Source organism: Aspergillus terreus, genomic scaffold, assembly GCF_000149615.1.
Source record: "Aspergillus terreus NIH2624 scaffold_14 genomic scaffold, whole genome shotgun sequence".
NCBI classification, from domain to species: domain Eukaryota; kingdom Fungi; phylum Ascomycota; class Eurotiomycetes; order Eurotiales; family Aspergillaceae; genus Aspergillus; species Aspergillus terreus.
The window spans coordinates 1,262,082-1,285,214 of record NT_165937.1 but is presented as its reverse complement, the minus strand read 5'-3'; the positions used below and the strand labels follow the sequence as shown (position 1 = coordinate 1,285,214).

Here is a 23,133-nt window from a genome sequence, read left to right as displayed (position 1 = left end):
GCACCATCTTTCCGACCTCTTTGTCCGCACGCACCACGAACTCCTGTCTCTACCGTCGTGGCCTTTGCTGCATATCGCGCTCTCCGCTGGACTGTCAGCGCTCAAGACGCCTTCCTGCCACTCGGCGTATACATCACCCAGCTCCAATTCTTTGTCGACGACGACGTCCGTATGCCCGATCTGTTCGACGGAGCTGAACGAACTGGCGCGCAACATGCCGTATGCGCACCACACGAAGAGCTACGTCGAGAGCGACCCGATCGTGTTGCCCAACGGCCGGATCTACGGCCAGCAACGCTTACTCGAGATGAGCAAGAAAGTCGGCTGCGTGGAAGCCGGCAAGGTTAAGGATCCCACGACGGGCGAGGTGTTTGACGAGAGCGAGATGAAGAAGGTCTATATTATGTAGTCTCTATGTCATTAGCAATGGATTTAGTCACTGTCATCGCTGTCCGATGCATGTCTCTTCTTGCCCTTCCCAGCTTTCGACGGGGTTTTGGACACTGGGTGATCATCCTTGATCTCAAAGACATACATCCTCGCCTCGCGGTCCTCCCCGCGCCAGCCGCCTCGCCCTCCATGCTTCCCTTCAATCTCGCCCACCGTCCGCGCATGCGAATACCCCTTGTAGGACGCCCACGGAAACCTGAAGCTCGTCACCACCCGCAGACCCGCATGTCGCGCCAGATCCTTGATATTCCAGAGCGTATACGGCTCGCCCTCGAACATGCTCACCAGAATCTGCCCCGGTTCCGTCCGCTGCCCTCCCCCATCATCCTCACTCCCACTCTCACCCTCACCCTCACTCCCCCCCTCCCACTCCCACTCCTCCTCATCAACACCACCATCCTCCACCACCCTCGCAGACAACAACGGCACACACGCCTTAAAAAACCCCACAAGCAGCTCCTGGTTCGCCCGCACCTGCCGATTCACATCCGTCGACAGCCCGCCCACATGCGGGAAATTGAAACAGATCACGTCCCACGGCCCGTCACTACCCTTCGGCACAGACGGTAGCCGTCCCTCCTTGGCCAATTTGGCCTCCAGCCACGCGGGCCGGCGCCGCCGACGGCGCGGAAAGCCCACACGCACGTCTCTGCCGCCGCCAGACGGGGTGCCGAGTTTGCGCGCATCCACGGAGAAGAGGACGCGACTGCTGCTGCTTTTGCGCGGGGAGGTTGTCGTTGCAGGCTCGTCTTGGGCTGGATCCGTATCCTCGTTCTGACGGGGTCCGCAGATGGCGCGTACGTTCCCCTCGGCCTGCGGGTACTTTGCGTACAGAGTGTCCTGCGCATCGTAGCAGGTTGCCAGCACGTGGCGGCAGCCGTGGTGCTCGACCAGCGAGCGTGCAAAGGAAAAGTCGCCTACAATTACATCAGTATACATATACGGTACGCTCTGTAGCTAGCTAGGCTGGACTGCGCGGTACTCACCCTCGCCCACGAGCAGGATTCGATCCCTCTTTGCGAATGGCACGATGGGCCGGCGCTGTTGCTGCTGCTGCTGCGGCGTGTGTTTCGGTTTGGTTGCTGGAGCTGCGTCGGCCTTGGTGGATAGCTTTGAAAAGGTGTGCATTTTGCGGGCCTTTTTCTGCGGGGCGTCGCCGCCGGCTCCGGGGGGAGGGCCGTGGAGGCGGGCTTTTTTGGACTTGGGCATTTCCGATTGATTATATGGAGTTCTGTTTGGACAGTCTGGAAGAATACCTGGATGGGAGGCAAAGGTACAGCATGGAGTTTCCGGAGATGGACTTTTTCTTCCCGGGTGGCCAATCAGATCGTCGGCTGCTATGGACTCCGTACATCATTTATGGGCATATCTATACGGAGTAGGTTACAGTATGAATACTCCATATGTCTGAGGCATCCAATTCTATACTATTAAAAAACTAGACTAGAAATCCATATGTACAATCAACACCCAGAACATCCTCGCTTTTCTCTGGAAGCAAATACCTGTATCCATAGCAAAATCACATGTCGCTCCAGTATTACCATGATCACCGCAATGAAGGCCAGCGAGAGCCGCGGAAAAAAGAAGAAAAGGTTCGTGACGGGCAAGGCATAGAATCCGGATAATATCGTAACAAAGCAAACAATGGTCCTGGAGGTTGCGCCGAGTGCAAGCCACCAACACCGCCAAAGATCAATTGTCCATCGGACTTATAATTACTCAGCTGCAACGTATCACGGACCGACAAGGCCCTTGTTTAAGGACGACATCAATGTGTCCCCTTGTTGCGCCATAGGATACCGTAGCTGGCACAATCTATAGTCTAAGACCGCAGAGAGTCGCGCATGCTTTGGCTGCTGGCGCTGACAGGCGGGTTCGACATGGGCAGGACGCCCGTCTTGGGCTTGGCGTTCTGCTTGATTTTGGCCACGGCATACACAATCCCGCTAACGAAGCCGACGACAATGGCAGAAACGCTGGGGAAGGTGACCGGAGCATCGAAGAAGATCAAGCCGGACAGAGCGATGGGAAGCTTGTTGAGAGCGCCCACCATCGAGTACGTGGTCGAAGAGGTCACGCGGACGCACCAGGCGGAGGTGTAGGAAATGAACACGGATGACAGGCCCGAGAGGATCATGGCAAAGATGATGTTGTTACGATCGGCGGGGGGGAAGTTGCGGGTGATGTTGGCCGACGACCAGTCCTCCATCAGACCAGTCAGAACAATCAGGACGGGGATGGACAGCAGGTTGTTGTAGAACATGGCTAGAGCTGAGTTAGAAAGTCCTTGACAAAAGTTGATAAATACATACTGTCAAAATCCTTGAAGTTGGTCAACTTGATGCGCTTGCGCATTCCCAGCACGTAGGAGGAGGTGCAGAGACAGTTGACCAGCATCCAGATGTATCCGGCGTTCAGGGTCGACACTTTGGCGGTGGCATCGCCGGTCGACTCAACCGCGTGCTTAATGTCGGCCCACGCGGCAATGATGGAACTCAGGACCATGAGGCCGAAAGAGAAGAGGGTGAGACCGGTGACGGAGCCACCGAACCAAAGCACCTCTCCATAGGCAATGAGGATGATGGTCAAGTTCTTGAAGATGGTGTACACGGGGATAGACAGGAACTGGAGAGCCTTGGAACCGGTGTAGATCATTCCAATGAGAAGCAAGGTGATGGGGAACCCTGTTGAACACGGCTGTCAGATCATTTCTCGAAGAATACTTTAGCTGGAAACACATGGAACGCGTGTACGCACATTTTCTGGCCTCATCGGCACTGAAATCGCGGTAAGTAATCAGACCACACGACTTGCAAGTCTGGATCGCGACGATACAAACGATAGACTATCGAAAAGCCGAGTCAGTCCTGATTTGCCACGACGACCGGGATCCAACGTACCTGAACGCAAAGGAGGAAGAAGTTGAGGTTAAAATCCAGCCCCGACAGAACATACTTGTTCATCACCGTCATCAAAATGGACGATCCGCAGTATGCCAGCACCGGCAAGATCGGGTTGTTGGAGATGGAGCCCGCTGGGGGAGTCCGGGGCTGGGGAGGAGGCGCGGCGGCCTCGAAATTCTTGCTCCCCTGGTCCATCTTGTCCATTTCGATTGTGTAATCGTCGGTCTTTTTGTCTTCCACCATGATGACGGTTCTGAGGGTTACCGGGTAAGAATAACGGAGGAGGGTGGGAGAGAGGGAGAGAGGGATGGAGGGAGAAGTCGACGGGGCTGTGATGGAAGATAAAAAAAGAACAACTGTAAGGAGGAAAGGCGGAAGCGAAAAGGAGAATCCGAGGGAGGATTCAATCCACAACGAATGTAGGTAGACCAGGAGGATGGACCCGTGGAGGAAGAGACAGGGAGAGTAAGGAAGTGAAGGAGAGAGACAGTGAGAGTGAGAGAGTGAGATTAGGAGAGAGAAAGAAAGAAAGAAAGTGTACAATTAATGGATGGGAACTTTTTGCGGCCGGAAGCGGCAATCTTTCCTGTTTGGTACCGTTCGTACCATTATTACCACTACGGAGTACACCACCACCTGTCCAGAATAGAAGTCATCTATGTATTGTCTGTTGTCTAGATATATGGTCTATATATTACCTGTATCGTCTATATCGTCTAGATTCTTCAAAATAATGGGGTTGTGAAATGTGAATGTGTACCAGGTACCGGCGCTCACTAATTCGCCGATCAGGTACAATGACGGGGGTGAGGGGAATCCATCCCGATTTTCTCTCTCCATCAACACCCCATCATACTCCGTCCATTGCTCCATCAGTCTTACGCAACACACCCAACACCCAATTCCCCCTGAAACCATCGCAATGGCCGACCAAAAGCCCTCTGCCCGCGACCGCGACCACGACCACGACGCAGACGAAGAAGACGTGGACGCGCTGCTCGCCTCTCTCGAAAACGAAGACGACTCAGCCTACCGCGCCCAGCGCCTCGAACAGCTGAACGCCGAACTCGCCTCCGCAAAACACACCCACGGCCGCCCCGACGGCGGCGCGGCAACCCGCACCCTCCAAGACAGCAGCTACCCGACGCTCAACAGCGACCAGGCGCTGCTGGACCTGACGACAGAGACGAAGCGGAGTGTGGTGCACTTTGCGCACCCGGATTTTGCGCGGTGCGCGACGATGGACGAGCACATGCGGCAGCTGGCAGCGGCGCACTACGAGGTGCGGTTTGCGCGCGTCGACGTCCGCAACACGCCGTTTGTCGTGGAGAAGTTGAAGATCCGCGTGCTGCCGTGCGTGATCGGGTTCAAGGATGGCATTGCCGTCGAGCGCGTGCTGGGCTTCGAGGGGTTGGCGTCTGGCGGCCGCGACGGCATGGATGCCATCAGCACGGCGACGCTGGAAAAGAGGCTGCTGTACAAGGGGATCTTGATGCAGGCGCGGCTCAAGGCTGGAGAGGACGGGTCGGATGGGTCGGACGCGGAGAGCGACGAGGGCGGGAGATCGCGCCCAAAGGGTCGGGCGATTCGAAGCGGGAACGCACGCTACAACAGGAACGATGAGGACGATGATGACGACTGGGACTGAAGGAGTGGTGTGCCTTCATTTCGCAGAATACTCCCGTTGTGCGGATGGCGTACAGGCCAGAGACAACCGTCCAAAGACCTGGCTACCATATGCCTGGTCGTGACAGCTTCAACTTGATTCATCCATCTCTAGGCGACAATCGGCGGCATCGCAGCATTATGGCATTAGAAGCTAAGCGGTGATCATCGTGTCGTCCTGAATGTACCGAGATATAGCCCATCCAAGGCCCAAGGATCGGACTGCAAGATACCCTGCTGTAGCCAATGCAACGGCAATCTACTATATTTTCGATTACGTACATACGAGTATCTCATCTTGTTACACCAAGAGCGGTAAACACACTAAGGCATAAAGACGAAGAATTAATGCTGCATGATCGTTGAGATAAAGTTACAGGCAATGTGAACAAAAACAGATCACAAGTGACCATCCCAAGCAAAACTCAAAGGCTTCTCACTGCATACAAAACACACCGCAGACACCATGTAGCTAAAGGAAGAATTTATACAAGTGGTCCAGGACAGTCTTCAACCAGATACATCGGCACGTAGGCATTTGGACACTTCAGTGAAGGAAAGAACCAGACAAGGAAAAACAAGCCCGACGCCGATCAGAAAGACAGACGAAAAACATCGGTCTAGATCGCGACATTCTTCATCTCACTCAAGACCTCTGTATCCAACGTGCTTCCGGCGGCACCTGGATTTGACTCGCGCTTTTGCGCTTTCTCTGTTTCAGACGGTTTGTGGTCGTCATTCTCGCGCACACCCTCGTTCTCTTTGCCCGAGATCTGCGGCGTCGCGACCTCCATCAGGTCTTCACTGGAGGTCTCGTTGACGTCGCCTTTCGACTGGCTTTCGGGCAGCCCCGTCTCTGCTGTGGTATGCACCGGACTGGGGGCTTCCTCCGTCACCCGAGCCAGAGGACTCGACATGCCAAATTGGGTCTTGGGGCTCTGCGTAGATCCACGGTTGGGGAAGCGATGAGGCGATCGGCCGCGTTCTTCGGTCGGCGTCGGACTTCCATACGGCGATTCCTTGCCCGATTTGCCCGTACTCAGGCCCAGTCCATTCGGAGCCTTGCGGCGTGGCGGCTTCCGGCCATATTTCTGATCAGTCCGCCAGCGGAGGATCTCCAGGTAGGGCGGCTCCACCCCTTGGGACTTGAACTCCAAGAGCTTGAGCTCGTTTGAGTCTTCGTCGACATGGGCCTTGCCACTGCAGATATCGTCGGCGAAGATTGCGAGGAAGGAGGCCCAGGACCGTGCGATCACATACTTGCAATCGTAATCCCGACCGAAGATAATGACTTGGCCCCATTTCCCGGCGGGCCCAGGGGCAAGGTCCACGGCAATGCAGTTACCACCCCAGTCCCGCGCGAGAGGGATCCAGGCCGGGTGGACGTAAGCCTTCTGGACGGCACCGGGGGGCTGCGAGTCCTGTCGCTCCAGGAGATCTTGCCTCCAGAGCGGGTTCGAACCCTGGGGCGGCGGCGCGGCCGATGAGGAGCTTGCGGTGGCCTTGGGGAGCGGAGGGGGGTTGAGCATGCCGGGAACGCCGAAATACTCATCGTTGACGGTCCTCCAGTTCTTCCATTCTTGCACAATCTCCTCACAGTCGAGGATCATACAGCCGAAGAACACTCCTGTCGGCAGTCCGGGACGCTCCTGTCCGTCGTGGGCCATCAGCGATTCCCGCACTTCCAGTGGCAGGCTGCAGTCCAGTTCATGCTCCAATTCGTTGATGTCATTCTGCGTACACCCTTCGCAGAGGTTATCGTACAGTTCCTCGTAATTGTCCTCCAGCCACCGCTCGATCTTTCTCCACGAATGGGCCACGGGGGGCGGGGGAGGGGCTCCGTCGTGGAAACTCTGCATTTGGATTTCCGGGGCGCCATCTGTGCCGGGATCGGTGGACCGCCGCTTCTGGGACGAGTACGATCGCATGCCGGGGGAGTAGGGACGATTGGGAGAGCCGATGCCCGTGGGGGAGCCGGTCCAGCCATTGGAATTGGAACTCGTCGACCCCTTGGGGTGGTCATCTTCGTAGGAATCCGTGAGGTCGGGACGGGATTCAATGGCGCTGGTCGCGATGGAGGTGAGCGGCTCATGGCGACTCTGACTGAGCGGCACATGTTTACCGGTTCGATAAGGCGAGTCGTGGGACGCATGGCGATCGTACGAAGTCATCGTGTGCCAGAAAGAGCGCCATGCTGAACTCAAGCTGTTTGGGGGTCAACTTTGGTCGTTGTTGAAGGGAAGAGACCAGACCGGGGAGGGGAAGGGGGAAGACGTACGGGTTGGCCATGGTGAAAACACGGCCGCGATATACAAGCACAGAAGCAAGATTGGGGTGAGTGATTCCTCGCCGAGGGATTAGATGCGCCGACGGCAGCTCATCGGAATTCTTGGTGTGATCGCAGTCCCCCGAAGACGTTGCAGACTCGGAGTCGAGGAAAGATGAATGACGGGTGGGAAAGGTGGGAAGGAAGGGAGGCGAACTGGGGGGATTTTTATTTTTGCAAGGGGAGACCAAAGAAGTGGGTAGTACTAGTTGGGGAAGGTTGCGAACGAAGGAGGGAGAAGGAGGCAGATGGAGAGAAAGAGAGAAAGAGAGGGAGGGAGGATATAGGGGCGGAAGGGAAATTAAAAGTCGCTGAAGTGGTGGTAGTAGTAGGTAGTAGTAGAGTGAGTGAGTGAAATGGGAGAAGTCGAAAGAGGGTTGGAGATGATCTCAATCGGCCTGAGGGGAAAGAAGGAGAAGAAGGAAAACGGACAGAAGCAGACCAGACCGGAGCAGACAGCAAGAATGATGAAGATCCGTTTCTTTCTTCGTCTTTCTTTTTTCTCTATTTTCCTACGGAGATTAGAGTATGAAGGGGCATCCACCATGGTTGGTTGGTTCTGTATTATTATTAAGACCGAATTCCCCCTGGGCAAGCGCCCGGAACCAGGGATTGCTGTACCGTAAGTATCTGTACAAGTACAGAGTCTGTACAATGAGCTTCAACTACCAACTTCTGATTCTACTGATCCTACTGATTCTACAGTACGCAACAGAACACATCACCAGGCACTGAACCACAGAACCCCCGTCGCCACCCCAACAAATAACCGGATTCTGTCATGGATCTTCCCGATGCCCGCATTCCTTGCCTTCCGCTACCAGACACTGTCGACAAATGCGGCCTGCAGAACATCTCATCGCCGACATTGGCCTCATATGATATCATGCGGCTGGGACATTTTCCCAGGGATCGGCTGGAGCGTGACCTCACATCGTTGCACGATAACAGATCCTTACGACCAGAGATCCGGAAACACACATTGACGTGGACGCTCGAAGTGACAGCACCGTAGAAATGGAGTCTACCTAGGGACCTAGGGACACCACCTGAATCAGCCAGTGCGCCAGATGAAGTGTGTGGGACAGGGCTGTATCCTGGGTATATGGATGTATCAAGTACTCATCCCTATCTTACTATGTACCTGTACAAACAACATGGGTACATGGATATTCTTAGTATCTTTAGCCCATCCATGGACAATGTCCCCGGTACCAGATAATCCCCATCAACTCAGCTGGTTCTTACAACTCTAATCCAGATCTATCTAGATCTCTCCCAATACCAAGGATCCAAAACCAGAACAACGAGGACCCATCGAAACAATACACACCATCTAACTAAGTAGTTACTCCTACTCACCGTTTGGCGGGCGGTTTCGGGGCTAAAGAGGCTTACCGCCAGCAGTGGATCTCCCCGATCGTGGTTATTTGACCGGTGGCGTTCTCGTTAATAATCATCGACATTCAATTAAACTACGTCCACTCGCGCTCATGTTCGGCTATCGCTGTCAATCTTGCTCGCCTCTCTCGCTCCTATCTCTCTACTGCCAGTTTGAACATGGACCAGTGACGCATTCTTATCCTCCAATCAACCAATTTACTCTGTAGAAATCAAGTCCTCGATTCTCCGAAAACCCATGGATTTCTTCTCCTGAGTTGTGGCGCCCTAACCGAGCGGGCGCGTATTTTGCAGTACAGAGTGGGGACGCCCGCCGGCCACTCGCCGTCAGTATCGGCCTTCTACTCGGGTTCTGGACTTCCAAGGCTGTGGGATTCAGGTACCGCCAGTATTCCCCTCTGGTATCGTTCGCCCGGCACAATACCGATGGGCCAGCTGAAAGCCACATGCACGAGCAAAGCTTACGCTCCGATGGTTATCTCGAAACCTTGCCATCCTCCAGATCTAATCCGCCATTGGGGATCAATGAGAAGTTCAAACGAGCGTAGATCATGATTGCGCCAATGTCACGGAGCCCGCAGTCTGAAATGACTGGACGAAGACTCCGTAAGAACGAGTGACAGGCTCTAACGAATGTACTAACACACAGGATTGCAAATATGAACACACCAGTGCACAATATCAACTGCACTCAGGAAGACCCGAAGTACCAAACCCCGCCTGACCACCAGAAACGACCATGTAGACATAGCGGGTATCCGGCAGAACGTGCAGTGATATATCCATCCAAGTCATACAACCTGAAGCTGGCGGTCCAAAAGAACGAACCGAACAAAACAAAGACAAAAAGAAAGACGCAAACACTCGACATCCATATAGTGCCACCATCCTCGGCCCCAGCCATCAAGTTTACCCAAACCAACACACTCCATGTGAGCACTGAAAGACCACCAGACTCCAGGTGCAATGCAAACCGAGGGTATAGAAACATCCCGCCCGAGGACAGAGACCCGTCAACCAGGACAAGATCACACCGATCCCAACATGAACCGTGGAGGCAACACCAACGAAACAGAGCATGAGCAACAAGCCAAATCAAATAGCATAGAGAAGGCAAATAATAACAAAAGAAGCAAAGAATAGATCAAACCCAAGAAAATCGCTCGGCCAGTAAATGCAAAGGGACTGGTGAAAGTCCCTGCCGATAACTAGGTGAAAGTTGAGAGTTGAGGTCCCAATTAAACACGATAGGAGCATTCCACTGAGGATCAGGGTAACGCGGCGAGCCGAGAATGAAAAAGAACAGTTCGGCATTATGTAGGACAAATTAGAGCATCTCAGGCGTACGAGCTCTGGATGCTGCTTGAGGGGAATCCCGGATTCACATCAAGCTTCAAAATTCTTCGTAAATCGTCCTCCATCTTCTTCGTATCGAGACCCTTGGTGGACGGGCTGCCCGACACGTTTCGGGACGGAGGTGACGGGTGGCGAGCAGGCGAATGCATGGGGCGTTGGGGGTGATGATTCGCAAACTTCGCCTGGTCATACCCGCCCTGGGTGGAGTAGGGGCCGTTTACCGGATTTGGCCGCACATCCTTCCCCATCGGTGAATTATAAGGTGATGTTTGCTGGGGGTATTGCGAACGATGTCCATTTGCGTGATAATGTTCTAACGGCATGCGGGAAGACGGAGGTGGTGGTCCAGTAGTCGCCCTGAACGGCGTTGCAAAATGAGGCACATTGGGGCTACTGTTCGACCGGTCAACGGACTGGGTCCCGTTCAAAGTTGACGCCGAGGGTCTTTGAGGTCGAGGGTTGAGCAGTAAGCTCTTCAAGGCCTCCGTCTTCATCCGTCGTTGGTTTTCATCAAGTTCCGCTGCTTGCGGAGAGGGAGAATTGGAGGAACGCAAAGCATTCATGCGATCCTTGTAGGACGGCGCGAAGGACGGCCCGATCTGCGAGTTGCGAGTCTCGGGCGTCTCCATTTCGAAAGGGAACATGCCATTTGGAGGACGGACAGACGTCCGCTGTGGCAGAGCTTTGGAATCTGTGTGTGGAGAGCGGGTACGGATGTTCGGTTCGGGGCTCCGTTGTGGCTGTGAATTCCTTGCCTCGACAGCCGCTTTAAAAAGGAAATCGAGAGGAGTGGACTTCGGCCCCTCGGGCTCATAGTGAGGGCGCTGCCTCGGCTTCGAAGGGGTCGTTTCAAGCTCAGGATCGCCATCAAAATTATCCCCTTCTGATTCTAGCACCGGCGCAGCCTCAGAATCGGGCATGGACTTGGAGAAGAAGCTTGGGATCGGAAGAGCAGAGGGTGCTGGGGAAGCGTGGAAAGTGGGCCCGGCGTAATGCGGGCTGTTCATCTGAGGGATCGCAGCGTTATTTGGGTTCGAGGACGTGTGGCGATGGCCGTTCCGCTGAGCGGGGGAAGCCTTCGGCGCCTCGCGCGGCTTCTTGTTGGAGCGAACGCCCTTCTTTTTGGAAGCGTTGGGATTGTTCGATGAATCCGTGGCTGTTCCACCAGGGCTCAGGTTTCGCGGAGGAGATGAGGGAGGCGTCGAGAGCAGAGCAACCTTTTGTGTGGACGGGGTGGTATTTCTCTTCTGGTTGCGACGGTTGCCCCGGGTTTGCTTCGGCGTCGGAGGAGCAGGAGATTGGGTCGACATTGCGACAGGTCGGCTTAATAAATAGGCAGCCTTGAATAAAGTGGGAAAAGAAAAGGAAAAAGAAAGCAGAAAGATGTCAAGAAATAACCACAGTAGAGATATGAGTAGAGTGCAAGCAAACTGTAGTAGCAAGGAGATGGCTCATGTACTGTCCAGCAGACTCCACTGAAATCGTAACGCTGGTAATCAGAGGTGACAAGCAAGAAGAAATCAAATGAGTCGGATCAATCCGTGATCAGATAGTAGTGACGACAATCCGCGTCAAGAAGGGTTCGTCTATTATTGCAAGCGTTGAAAGAAAGGTCGAGGGAAGAGGAATCCAGAACTCCTAGGCATGCTCACGTCTAGATCGGGGCGCGAAGAGAGAAGGAAACTGAACTGATAGTGAGGGGCATTGTAGACAACATTTGAGATATGGAGATGATGGAGGAGGGAGATGGTTGGAAGGGCGTGAGGTTGAGGTTAAGGAAGGCTGGGGCGGGGATCGGCGATGACTAAGGAGGTTCCGCAGCTGTTAGGCGTCTTCCTCCCCTCTCCGCCACTTCACTCGTTCAGCCTGATCGGTGCAAACAAAGCAAAGTCGAGTTGGCGCAATCAACCTTGGCGGCTGCTCTCAGCAACGTATTCGTCGTTCTCCTCCAACCAAGACGAGTTTCGCCTCTTCCTGTTGCTATTTGGTCGACTTTTCCACATTCTTCCACGTCCCCTCACACACGTCGATCGGAACTACGTAATCTCACCGCTCCGTGCCCCTCTTCCGAGCATCACAGGCGACCACTCACGGGTGCCATCCCATTCTCTCCCGACAAAACCAATACGACAGGTCTTGAAGCAAACAACCATGGCCGACGTTGAAATGAAAGAAGCTGCTGCCGCATCTTCCTCCAAGGCAAAGGGGACTAAGTCTTCGGAAGGCGCCAGTGATGGCAAGAAGAAGTTTGAAGTCAAGAAGGTAACTATACTCCGGAGTATACACAGCCATCTAGAAGGGACTCCTCGAGCTAATCTGAATTTCCGTCTAGTGGAACGCTGTGGCTTTGTGGGCTTGGGATATCGTCGTCGACAACTGCGCCATCTGCCGTAACCACATCATGGATCTCTGTACGCCACCCTCCCTCTGCCACGACAATCAGGAACTAATATCCTCGATGCAGGTATCGAATGTCAAGCGAACCAAGGCTCGTCGACCACTGAAGAGTGCACGGTGGCATGGGGAATCTGTAATGTGAGTGAACCCCTTCCCTGGCATGCTTTTTTAAGCTCAGTGCTAACCTGTTGATGTCAATCGATGCAGCACGCGTTCCATTTCCACTGTATATCTCGTTGGCTGAAGACCCGCCAAGTGTGTCCCCTGGATAACAGAGACTGGGAGTTCCAGAAGTATGGTCGGTAAACAATGGCTCATTGGGGGTTTCTAGAAGATCGTACGGAGGATTACTGTTTGTTTGATGCAATGTTCCTAGGCTTTCATGAGACCAGCAGGGTCCGGTCTGGATGGCGTTCATGGGTCTTTTGTGCTTTTCTCTGCGTTTTACCCCATCATACACTACAATACTCTTGGCGCGCATGCACTTGCGAATTCTGTAGAAAACCGGGAGGAGTCGATCCCAAAGGACTAGAGCATCGATACCTCCAAGAACAGATCTGTATTTTGTTTCATGCAACTTTGACCCCGTCTACCACGACTCCTGCGCCGCCCGCACTCCCGGGAACAGGGACCAGCCACTTCTCGGGGTTCTTATTGTACATAGGCCACGGAGGAATGACAGCAAGACCGGTGATTAATGTGCCACCAAGGCCGACCCAAAGGGTAAGATGGATGTCTTGGTAGATGTATCCGACGAAGAAAGCGACAACCTGGCAATGGTCAAGTAAGCAATCCGAGCATAGAGCCTGGGACATCCACCAAGGGAAGCCAAGACTTACACCTGATATGATCAACAGAGCTGTAGAGAGGAGTTCGGCGATGCGCTGGCCGTGGAAATCCTGTTCAGATGAACGAATTGGTAGATTAGCGTCGTTCCATGCAGCCAGGTGTAGTAAAAGGTATAGGTGGCTGGATGTCTGTGAAGCAGAGAGGAAACTCACGATCTGGCCCTCGAATGCATCTTGGATAGGCGCAAGGATATCATCCATGATGAATAGCTTACTGTGGTGACTATGCGCTGTTTTTGAAGGTTGGCGATGGGAGTTGATGTCTCGTCGCGTGGAGGGTTGTTGATCGCTGGCGGATAGGTCGTCTTGGCTGACCGCCTAAATCGGTTATGTCATTTCTCCAGGGTATACAAATCGATACTTTGAAACACACGCGGCGTGGAAATCTTGATGGTTGTAGATTTAGCGGATTAATTTTGCACGTACTCTATTTCACAATTTATGTCTTGAGTCGTCCATACATAGTGGCATCTTGTCATGTCGGTATATACTACTTATGTGTGGTGGTATCAGGTGGGTATATACCCCTGCGACTATATGATTAAAAGGAATGAAAAGGAGCATAAGAGATTCGTAATATTTTGTGTGGTATATAAATATAATCTGCCAGTCATGGACCAGCTTTAGGTATGCACGCATCATTCTATAATCATCAACCGGCCGTACACAAAGCCCATATGGCACCTGATCCAACCTTCCGACATCCTTTTCTAAACCGTAGACTGGGCATCAAAGAAAACAACAGACACCTGAATTTTAGAGATATTCCACGGTCGAGCCCTCCTGGGCGGGCTCGAGCAGCTTCCACTGGCACGAGATACCGTTCGAAGCAAAGCGGGCAATGATCCGGTCCGCAATCTCTTCGAACCGCTCTGTGGCCAAGGCCAGGATAGTTGGTCCGGCACCCGACAGACAGATTCCAAGTAGACCCGGCTGTGTGCTGGGGGTCATGGATTGGAGGATCTCTGTCAAGCCTGGGATCAGGGTTTTCCGGTACGGCTGGTGAATCTTGTCCTGCATGGCGAGATAGATCATATCCGGGTCAGGCGGGGAGGTACCCAAGGCTGCAGGAAGCAAAGCCGCGCGTTGTAGGTTAAAGACCTGCAGGGATTGACGTCAGTTCACGGTCTCGCGATGAATCCGCTACCGGCTAGGGAAACCTACGATGTCTGCCCTGGAGTAGGAGGTGGGGAGGACATTGCGTGCATTGGCGGTGGGCACTTCAAAGTCCGGGATGATTGCAATGGCCTTGATCTCCTTGGCCCAGGGGAATTTCCGATAATGACCAATTCCAAGAGGAGGCTCTGGGGGCTGTTTACCGGTATCGATGCCACCAGCCGGGGCGGGGAGGACCTCACTCAGAGGAATCTCTTTACGGGCAACATCCTCCGGCTTCAGCTCGTTCAGGTAGGTTCCAACGAAACCACCGAAAAGGGTGGCAGCAACATTATCCGGGTGCCGCTCTTATGGTCGAATCAGCCGAAGGGGTTTAGAAACAAACCAAGACAACTGACTCACCAATCATTAGGCAGTAATCCAGTAACCGATCTTTGCTCAAACCAAGACGGCCGACTTCATTCCCCAGCATCACGCCGGCCACGACTGCCGTGCCGGACGAGCCCAGGCCGCGACCCAGCGGGATGGGGTTAATAACATGCACGCGGGTCTCCACGGGGAAGGCTCTTTGGTCATGGCATCTAAGTACGTATAGGGCTACACGGGTGATCAGATTGACCTCGGGATCGAGGCTAATCTCTTCGGTGTTGGTGCTTTTGTCCTCATAGGTAATGACGCAGTTTAGCGGGTGCTGCGAGGAGGACTTGGAGGAGTCAACTGTGACGTGGATTTCGAGGTGGAGAGACAAAGCCAGGCCGATCACATCAAAGCCAGGGCCGATATTGGCAGAGGAACAGGGTGTTTTGATAACAAAGGAGGAGGCCATGGCGGGCGGTGCGAAGGGAAAGAGGGGGACCGTAAGACGACAAAACCAATTGGATAAGACCAATTGGAAGGGGGTCGATTGAAGGGTTGAAGAGAAGGAATGAAGGGTGTTATTATTGAGGTTGAGTCAATCGTGTCTATGATTGCTGGTATGACTGATATTGTCCAAAAAAAATCCCCGTGCGGGCCGACCTCGGGGACTATTAGGTAATCACCCACCTTTACGGGTGCGCTGCAGTAGATATGAACAGGAGGAAGCATTCTAGCCAACCAAGATGGTCTTATAAACCGGTTCTACTCTAGAGTTCATTGGAATGCCAGAGTTCCGGTCTGATACCAGTCAGAGACAGCCATCAGGGGCATGATATGTGTACTAGCGACTAATGGGAGACGAGTTGGCCACCGTGATCGGTTCTGTGTTCAGCTCGTAGAATAAATCAAACTCTAACAAAGTTTCGAGCGAGCGAGATTAAATCATCCACTAACTAGTTGTTACTTGTCACTGTTCCCCCCACGCTGCATGTCATGCCATGTCTGTCCGCCCTCGTGTCTAGGCATTACTCACCTATCATCACCACACGGAGTATGCACTTGTCTAGACATACATCGTAATGAACCTGTAGTATCTGGCATCAGACATAAGGGGTGTTATTAATAATAGTCATCCCCTAACTAGTGGCGATGGGTAGCTTCGGGAGACGTTGCTGAAACCAGCGACAGATGCGGATGGGACTCTGGAGTATGTACCCACCTAGGTAGTCAGTAGTCGTACTCTGTATTGGAGGCCTCTTCTACGTACTTCGATATAAGGTAGCCTAGGCTTCCTCTCGCCTCTAGAATCCATCAGACTAGTCGTTCCGTATTGTACCCGGTAGATTCGAGACCTTTCCGCCGGTTGTCCCTCTGGTGGCCTCATGGCTGTCCGGGATTTTAGCGCTAGTTTAGCCTTTTGCCTTACCGTTTGGTCCCAGTTTGATGTTTTTCCCTCAAGCGGAAATCCCAGTCCGCCCCTCTTTTTTTGGCTTTTTTTTTTTCACTCTTAGTCTTAAAACCCTCTTCCATTTTCTTCTTCTCTTCTCCTCCTCCCTTGAGTCCATCATCTCAACTCACCTCCCCAGGTGAATCACCTTTGGTTATTCTTCTTTTTCTTTGTATTCTTTCGCATCAATCCAATCAACTTGTACTATCTGTCGTTGATCAAAGAACCCCTCGGTGAACTGAGTTCTCGCTCTATCACCTCGGCATCTGGGTCATTCTGCAACCCTGTCAGAGTTTGATCTTCATCGTCTCATCCGGCCGCAGACGGTCTTCGCCACTTATATTTCGACACATCAGTCCAGACTTACAGGCGTCTTGGACCTTCTTTCAACTTTCGCGAACTCGGTTGGACGATTGACGGTACACAACACCGCCTTCACACCTTTTCTCACGTTTCCGGGCCCGATCCGATCTCCGAACTTTTTACTTCGAAAGAAATTGCAGGGACGTCGCAAAAAGGCTCTCCCCTGCAATTGTCTATCCTGACAACCCTGGAGCGAAAGCGCTTCTCTTCACACGACTCAGTCAAGTTGGCGGGGCTTCGCTACAGCCAGTCCTCTTTCCTTCACCCTCTTCTGGGCCCCAAGTTCCGGGTCTTCTGCGGGGGCGATACCAGACCCCCTTAACGGGACTTCGTTTTCCCAGCAACATCGAAGCTGGCACACGGTCGCGCGTCGGTAATGCCAGGCCCTTGCGAGGGGTCTGGCTGATGGATGGAGGAGCAATCACCCCCGGGACTTGTTCATCCTTCGTCGTCTCTCCGAGAGAATAGACGCAGAAAGTTTTACTTCGATACCGTGCTCGCAGGTCGCCAGCAGTAAGATTGATATATCGATCAACAACCTAGATCCGATTCCGATTCCAAATACACCTCGTCGTCATGTCTGAGTCGCCCAGATCCGAAAAGGAGCTGTGCCTCACCAGGTTCAGCACCCCAGTTCCCGAACTCGATGACCATCGCTTCCACTTAGACCCTCCCCGCATTGAAGCTACACCGGACATGTCTCTCAGTCGACAGCATACTGCCCAGCACGGCTTTACCGCGGAAACTCCCCAGCGATCCGATCTGCTCCAGATTCAGAATGCCCTTCGCGAAGCGGGCTCCTTCTCTCGGGATTTCGAGCAAGCCGTCGTGGATGATGATCGCTCCGTCGACGAGCCCAATGGCCTCGGACGGCGGCTCTCGGTGGATCCGACGGGCGTGCGCCATACGCGTACGTTCAGCCGGACCCATCAAGATATCGGCACCGTCTCGAGGGCTTCCTCTGTTTCGGCTCGGTCGACATCGCCTCCGAACTCGGTAGAGGCTTTTGCAGACCCACGCCGTCGCGAGCGCGCCAACACGTTGGAAAGCCATGCCGCTCCGGACTTGGAGGCGATCCTTCAACGGACCGTGTCAGGGGGCACCCACGCCCGCCGCCCTACGTTCAGCAATGCGAGCATCATCAGACCTCAGCCGGGCGACATCCAGCTAGACGCTAACGACGACGTATGCGTACCGACCTACGAACAGCCCGGTAGGATTCCCGTGATCGACTACGAGGAATTGGAAGAATTCGTGGCTTTGAATCAAAAGTCCAAGCCCACCACGCGGCGCAAGCAGAGCTTGAGCTCCCAAGGCCGGAAGCCGCGCGTGTTTTACGACCTCCGTCCGGGAGCGCAGAAGTCGGATGGCGTGGATGTGCAGCAGTCCTCCAGTGACGAGCGTTCCTCGGACGACTTCCTGGGGCTGGACTCGAAAGTGAACGAGAAAGTCATGAATGACAAGGAATTATTGGATAACCTGAAAAATGAGAACGAGCCGACCCGATTTGGTTTCTTCTCATCCGAATCCCAGAGCACCGTGCACGCTGCCGATTTGGGGGATCTAGTCTTGCCGGGGGACACCTTCCGGGACCTCTTTCAGCTGGGGCCCGACGGAGGTGTGTGGTGGCTAGATGTCTTGAATCCCACTGAAGACGAAGTGGGTGCGCTCTCAAGGGCCTTTTCCATTCACCCTCTGACGACGGAAGATATCCTGACTCAGGAAGCCCGAGAGAAAGTGGAGCTGTTCAAGCAGTACTATTTCGTCTGTTTCCGTACGTTCTATCAAATGGACAAGAGCAGCGAGCAATTTATGGAACCGGTGAATTTCTACATGGTGGTTTTCCGGGATGGGGTCCTGTCGTTCTCCTTCACCGAGAATCCCCACGCTGCGAACGTGCGGCGGAGAATTGGAAAGCTTCGCGACTATGTGTCTTTGAGCAGTGACTGGATCTGTTACGCCATGATGTAAGTTGGTCGTTCGGATGTGGTAGAAGACAAGACTAATGTGATAACAGTGACGATATCGTCGACAGTTTTGGCCCCGTGATTCGGGAAATTGAAGTTGAATCAGAGGCGATTGAGGACCTGGTCTTCATCGCTCGCATGGACGATTTCGAGTCCTTCTTGCCACGGATTGGTGGCCTACGCAAGAAGGTGATGAGTCTGATGCGCCTTTTGGGTGGCAAGGCCGATGTCATTCGGGGCTTCTCCAAGCGCTGCAATGAGCAATATTCCGTGACACCCCGCGGCGATATCGGCCTCTATCTTGGTGATATCCAGGACCACGTCGTCACGATGATGTCGAACCTTGCGCATTTCGAGAAGATGCTCAGTCGCTCGCACACCAATTACCTGGCCCAGCTGAACGTGACCAACCTGGTTCTCGGCAACCATGTTAACAAGGTCCTGAGCAAGGTGACGCTCATTGCGACGATGTTGGTCCCGATGAACCTGATCTGTGGTTTGTTTGGAATGAACGTGCCTGTCCCTGGGCAGCATTCCGATGGCCTTGGATGGTGGTTTGGGATCCTTGGAGTTATTGCTGCTGTGATCATCCTCAGCGGGGTTGCGGCTCGGTTTTATAAGCTTGTATGAGGTGTGTAGGGGTGGGATGTGTGATTATCTTGTGTCGTATATATTGGTTTAATGCATTGCGTCTACAGTGCTCTATGCTCTACTTATGTACATTGTAAGACCATATTAATAGTAGCCTTAGTAAGTCCAAGCCACGTGGCGCAGCGGGAGCCGAACTCCGCCAGGCAGAAAGTCAACACCGCCGATCCTCCGCTGCGGATGCATGTTGTTGGCGACATCAGTGCCGTCAGCTTCGTGAATGACTCTCTCCTTCTTCTCTTCTCTGGACCTTCTTCCCTCACGATTCGGCAGGACTCCGCCGTGAGAGGAAGTACGTTGTGTCCCTCTATGTTGACCGTCTCATGAGCCGTGTCAGTTCCGTTCCTGGGTTTCCCACTAACGCTCCTTATGCGGCTTAAAAACCCGATACTGCAGTGCCCCTTTGGTGCAACTGTCAGCGCAACTGTCTTCGCCTACGTGGTCGCTTTCGCTATTCTGAGCGCACATTACGTCGCCGCCACAGACCTCCCGGCCTTGCCTTCGGAAGACCCAACCGCCCTGTTTCTCGGCGCAGACGACCCCCAGCTGTCTTTCGCTCTCAGTTCATACAACGGTCTGGTCATCGAAGATGTCGTGGATGACGCGGGGGAAGCGCGGGGCCTAGATCTTGTCCGCCGTGCTCCCAGCGGCGTGACTGCTCTGGGGAACAATCAGTACCAGGATGGCGGCGTCGAGCGAGGCGTCACTCAATGGTGGTACTTCCCGAAGGATGGGAAGAATGAGTCCGAGAGCCAAACCGGCAACAGTCATTCCAAGCGGTCGAGCTCGGTCTACCTCTCTCTAACCGCCTGTTCGAAACCTACTTCGAAGGACGGGAAGAGCCTCCCGCAGCTGCAGCTGTATGTGTCCAAGTCCGCAGACCTGCAAAAGCCCGGTCCGGGCGGAGACAGTGCCAAGCAGGATGTCTACACAGCGGTGGAGGGGTATGCCAACGTGACGATGCAAGCCGACGGAGATGTGTACATCGGGGTCTGGGCGCCCAACAGCACGGAGTACTCGGGCTCCTACACGTATCAGATCGCGGCGTCGACCGACGCCCTGTTCCACCAAGTGAAGGACGAGAGATACCTCTTTTTCGTCGACTCGGACACCAACAATGCGCTGTTCACCACCGCCAACCTGACGGCCTCGGACTTTGGGCTCCAGACTGAGAGCGAGCTGATGGACATGACGCCGCCGTTCACCATGTTCGCGAACAACGTCAATGACAGCGCAATCGACGGGCTGCAGCGGTCGTACTGCGCGCTCAACACGCTGGCGCAGATCGGCAAGGGCGACCAGAACATCAAAACGAGCATGACACGCGTGGGCATCGGCCACCGGCCCAAGCAGCAGTTCTACCTCACGGGGCTCAACAAGACGTCGACGTACACGGGCATCCTCGCGAAAGACGGCAACACCACCAGCGCGGGCAACGGCGTCGTCGGCGGCGGCGGCACCGTCTACCTCCCGCGCACCTTCAGCACCAAAACCGAGGACAACTGCGCGGTCGTGTACGACCTCCCGTTCTGCTCCGAGGTCGCGTACGCGGTCCCGTCCAACCCGCACAAGGACCTCGACGAGATCCGCCGCATCTACGACGACAACGCCGCCGCCCTCTACAAGAATTTCACCTACTCCCTCGCCCAGGTGCAGTGCAACGCCTCCAACGAGACGCGCTACTCTCTCGCCACCACCTGCGACGACTGCGCCCACGCCTACAAGCAGTGGCTCTGCGCCGTCACCATCCCGCGCTGCGCCGACTTCTCCAACCCGGCCGACTTCCTGCACCCGCGCAACGTCGGCCAGGCCTTCGACAACCACTCCGCCCCCGCCGTCGCCAACCACTCCCAGCTCGCCCTCCCGGCCTACACCCGCTCGCGCAACCCCCTCATCGACGAGGTCATCCGCCCGGGCCCCTACAAGGAGATCCTCCCCTGCCAGGACGTCTGCTTCACCCTTGTCCAGCGTTGTCCGTCTGTCCTGCAGTTCACGTGCCCCACAGGCAGGTGGCTGGACCTGTCGTACGGCACGCGGCCCGCGAACGGCGACATTACGTGCAGTTATCTGGGGGCGGCGTATTTCCTGAACGCGGCGGGACGCACGTCGGCGTCGGTGGCTGCCCTCGCCGCATGGCTGACTGCGTTGCTTCTAGTTTGACTGCCTGCACTTGCACTATACTGGGGACGCTTAGCATGATGTAGATAGATACCCTAATCATAGCGACAACGAATACAAGACATGCTATTCAAGCCCTCTATTCTAAGCCTAACTCAAGTAGTAATAGTAATGCACCAACGCCATACCCATGGTATCAAACGCTAACCCCAAGCCCAAATCCAAATTCAACAAAAGCACCCTCACCTCACCTCCGCCGCGGCGTCGGCGTCCACATCCTCTTCAAATCCCCCTCCCCTTCCCGCGGCGTCCTCCCAACCCGCTGCAACAACCTCTGCGCCGCCGGCGTCAACATCTTCCCCTCCGCCCCAGCCGCAGCAGGGGTCCGCTGGCGCTGGCGCAGCCCAAAATCCAGCATCGGACTACTCGCAAACCGCGGCGTCGCCACGGGCGTCTTGACCGCGCGCGCGGCCTGCTCGGCACGCTTCGCGCGCGCCGCCCGGTCAACCATGCGGTGGTGCAGGGCCTCGCGGCGGCGGGTGTCGCGGATCTGGAACGGGTTGGGGGTTTTGTCTGCGGAGCCGAGAAGATGCAGGTCGTCTGCTGTCGGGGTGTACTCGTCCGCTGCTCCCGACGGGGCCGGCGGTTCCGGCTCGTCCTCGTCGACAAAGGCGTACCCGTTTACGCGCGGCGTCTCGCCGGCTGCGCACCCCGGTTCGGAGGCCGTGGGCCGCGGGCGCCCGGCGATGGCGTCTTGGATGGCGGAGACGGAGGGCGAGGGGGGCGGCGCCTGCGCCTGGGTCGTGGGGTGTGTTGTGGTGGAGGGGTCCGGGAGACGGGTGTTGTGGTAGACGACGCGCTTGGGACCGGCGCGCGAGGCGGCGGCGGCTTTCTGGGCGGCGGTCTCGGTGGTGTCCTCTATGGAGGATGGGGGGAACATGAGGGTGTTGTCTGGGGCGGCGGACCAGGTGGATGGGGCGGCGGGGCGGGCGTCGAGGTCTGTTTTGATGGGGACGAGTTGGTGGGAGGAGGAGGGGGAAGACTCGATGCGGCGGGACTCGCGCTGGCGGTGGGCGATCTGGCGGGCGGAGGGGATCTTGTTCTGGGCCCAGAGCCAGGCGTGTTTCTCGCGGCGTTTGGCGTTCTGCTTGTCGAGCAGCTTGTTGAAGGACTCGTTGTCTTCGCTGGTGTATTGCGCCTGGAACTCGAGCAGGCCCAGCTTGGACACGTCGGGCGTGGGCTTGTCGGCTGGCGTGGTGGTCTCCGTCGTCGATGACACGACTGACATGGGTGTATCGCCGCCCCAGCCTGTGGGCGTGTCTCCGGGGCGGCCGGTGGTGAAGGGCGAGGTGGCGGAGACCGCAGGACGGCCGCGGGCTCGTCCGGGCGTGCGCATCAGATCGGCCAGCTTCTTCTTCGAGGTGGCGATCCATTCTTTGTCTTTGGAGTCGAGCGCCTCGAGGTACTCCTGTTTCACTTGCTCCTCGAGCAGCCCCGGGAAGTAGTCTCGCGCGATGATATCGGATAGGGCTTGGGTGTAGACATCTTCGTCGAGGACGGTAGCCGGTCGTTTGATGCGTTTTGGGGGCGGCGGCGGCGGCATCAGACCGGTCTCATTTTGGCGTTTGGCCAACGCCTGTGATGGGGACGTCATGATGTCGGTAGAGACCGGATCAGGTGAAGAGAGGTAGGTCTGAAGCAAGACAAGTGATGAGAGAGAAGTATAGAGGCGGCGTTAGAGGCGGCAAAACGGCAAGGCGGTGAGGCT

The 23,133-nt window shown here is 55.1% G+C and overlaps 10 protein-coding genes across 10 annotated transcripts; 3 read left to right on the top strand and 7 right to left on the bottom strand.

The window, feature by feature from the left end:
- Window positions 1-432: 432 nt before the first annotated feature.
- On the bottom strand, window positions 433-1,659 carry ATEG_09458 (25S rRNA (uracil2634-N3)-methyltransferase; the record flags this gene model as incomplete). Its single annotated transcript, XM_001218079.1, has 2 exons — window positions 433-1,367; window positions 1,437-1,659. The coding sequence occupies 2 exons, from the start codon at window positions 1,657-1,659 to the stop codon at window positions 433-435; spliced, it is 1,158 nt and encodes a 385-aa protein (XP_001218080.1).
- A 616-nt stretch (window positions 1,660-2,275) lies between these two features.
- Window positions 2,276-3,599, bottom strand: gmtA (GDP-mannose transporter; the record flags this gene model as incomplete). Its single annotated transcript, XM_001218078.1, has 4 exons — window positions 2,276-2,724; window positions 2,766-3,137; window positions 3,211-3,298; window positions 3,354-3,599. The coding sequence occupies 4 exons, from the start codon at window positions 3,597-3,599 to the stop codon at window positions 2,276-2,278; spliced, it is 1,155 nt and encodes a 384-aa protein (XP_001218079.1).
- Window positions 3,600-4,278: 679 nt separating this feature from the next.
- ATEG_09456 (thioredoxin domain-containing protein) lies at window positions 4,279-5,004 on the top strand (the record flags this gene model as incomplete). Its single annotated transcript, XM_001218077.1, has 1 exon — window positions 4,279-5,004. The coding sequence occupies one exon, from the start codon at window positions 4,279-4,281 to the stop codon at window positions 5,002-5,004; it is 726 nt and encodes a 241-aa protein (XP_001218078.1).
- Window positions 5,005-5,641: 637 nt separating this feature from the next.
- On the bottom strand, window positions 5,642-7,310 carry ATEG_09455 (SMI1/KNR4 family protein; the record flags this gene model as incomplete). The annotated part of the gene is made up of 2 exons (XM_001218076.1): window positions 5,642-7,226; window positions 7,300-7,310. 2 exons carry the CDS (start codon window positions 7,308-7,310, stop codon window positions 5,642-5,644), a joined length of 1,596 nt encoding a protein of 531 aa, XP_001218077.1.
- A 2,775-nt stretch (window positions 7,311-10,085) lies between these two features.
- On the bottom strand, window positions 10,086-11,414 carry ATEG_09454 (uncharacterized protein; the record flags this gene model as incomplete). The annotated part of the gene is made up of 1 exon (XM_001218075.1): window positions 10,086-11,414. The coding sequence occupies one exon, from the start codon at window positions 11,412-11,414 to the stop codon at window positions 10,086-10,088; it is 1,329 nt and encodes a 442-aa protein (XP_001218076.1).
- Window positions 11,415-12,255: 841 nt separating this feature from the next.
- ATEG_09453 (SCF ubiquitin ligase complex subunit HRT1) lies at window positions 12,256-12,498 on the top strand (the record flags this gene model as incomplete). The annotated part of the gene is made up of 1 exon (XM_001218074.1): window positions 12,256-12,498. One exon carries the CDS (start codon window positions 12,256-12,258, stop codon window positions 12,496-12,498), a length of 243 nt encoding a protein of 80 aa, XP_001218075.1.
- A 572-nt stretch (window positions 12,499-13,070) lies between these two features.
- ATEG_09452 (signal peptidase complex subunit 1) lies at window positions 13,071-13,550 on the bottom strand (the record flags this gene model as incomplete). The annotated part of the gene is made up of 2 exons (XM_001218073.1): window positions 13,071-13,271; window positions 13,341-13,550. The coding sequence occupies 2 exons, from the start codon at window positions 13,548-13,550 to the stop codon at window positions 13,071-13,073; spliced, it is 411 nt and encodes a 136-aa protein (XP_001218074.1).
- A 555-nt stretch (window positions 13,551-14,105) lies between these two features.
- ATEG_09451 (homoserine kinase) lies at window positions 14,106-15,291 on the bottom strand (the record flags this gene model as incomplete). Its single annotated transcript, XM_001218072.1, has 3 exons — window positions 14,106-14,450; window positions 14,514-14,812; window positions 14,868-15,291. 3 exons carry the CDS (start codon window positions 15,289-15,291, stop codon window positions 14,106-14,108), a joined length of 1,068 nt encoding a protein of 355 aa, XP_001218073.1.
- A 1,917-nt stretch (window positions 15,292-17,208) lies between these two features.
- Window positions 17,209-21,407, top strand: ATEG_09450 (magnesium transporter CorA family protein; the record flags this gene model as incomplete). The annotated part of the gene is made up of 5 exons (XM_001218071.1): window positions 17,209-18,599; window positions 18,650-19,223; window positions 19,298-19,323; window positions 19,361-19,539; window positions 19,585-21,407. 5 exons carry the CDS (start codon window positions 17,209-17,211, stop codon window positions 21,405-21,407), a joined length of 3,993 nt encoding a protein of 1,330 aa, XP_001218072.1.
- Window positions 21,408-21,612: 205 nt separating this feature from the next.
- On the bottom strand, window positions 21,613-23,019 carry ATEG_09449 (splicing factor ESS-2 family protein; the record flags this gene model as incomplete). Its single annotated transcript, XM_001218070.1, has 1 exon — window positions 21,613-23,019. One exon carries the CDS (start codon window positions 23,017-23,019, stop codon window positions 21,613-21,615), a length of 1,407 nt encoding a protein of 468 aa, XP_001218071.1.
- Window positions 23,020-23,133: the final 114 nt, after the last annotated feature.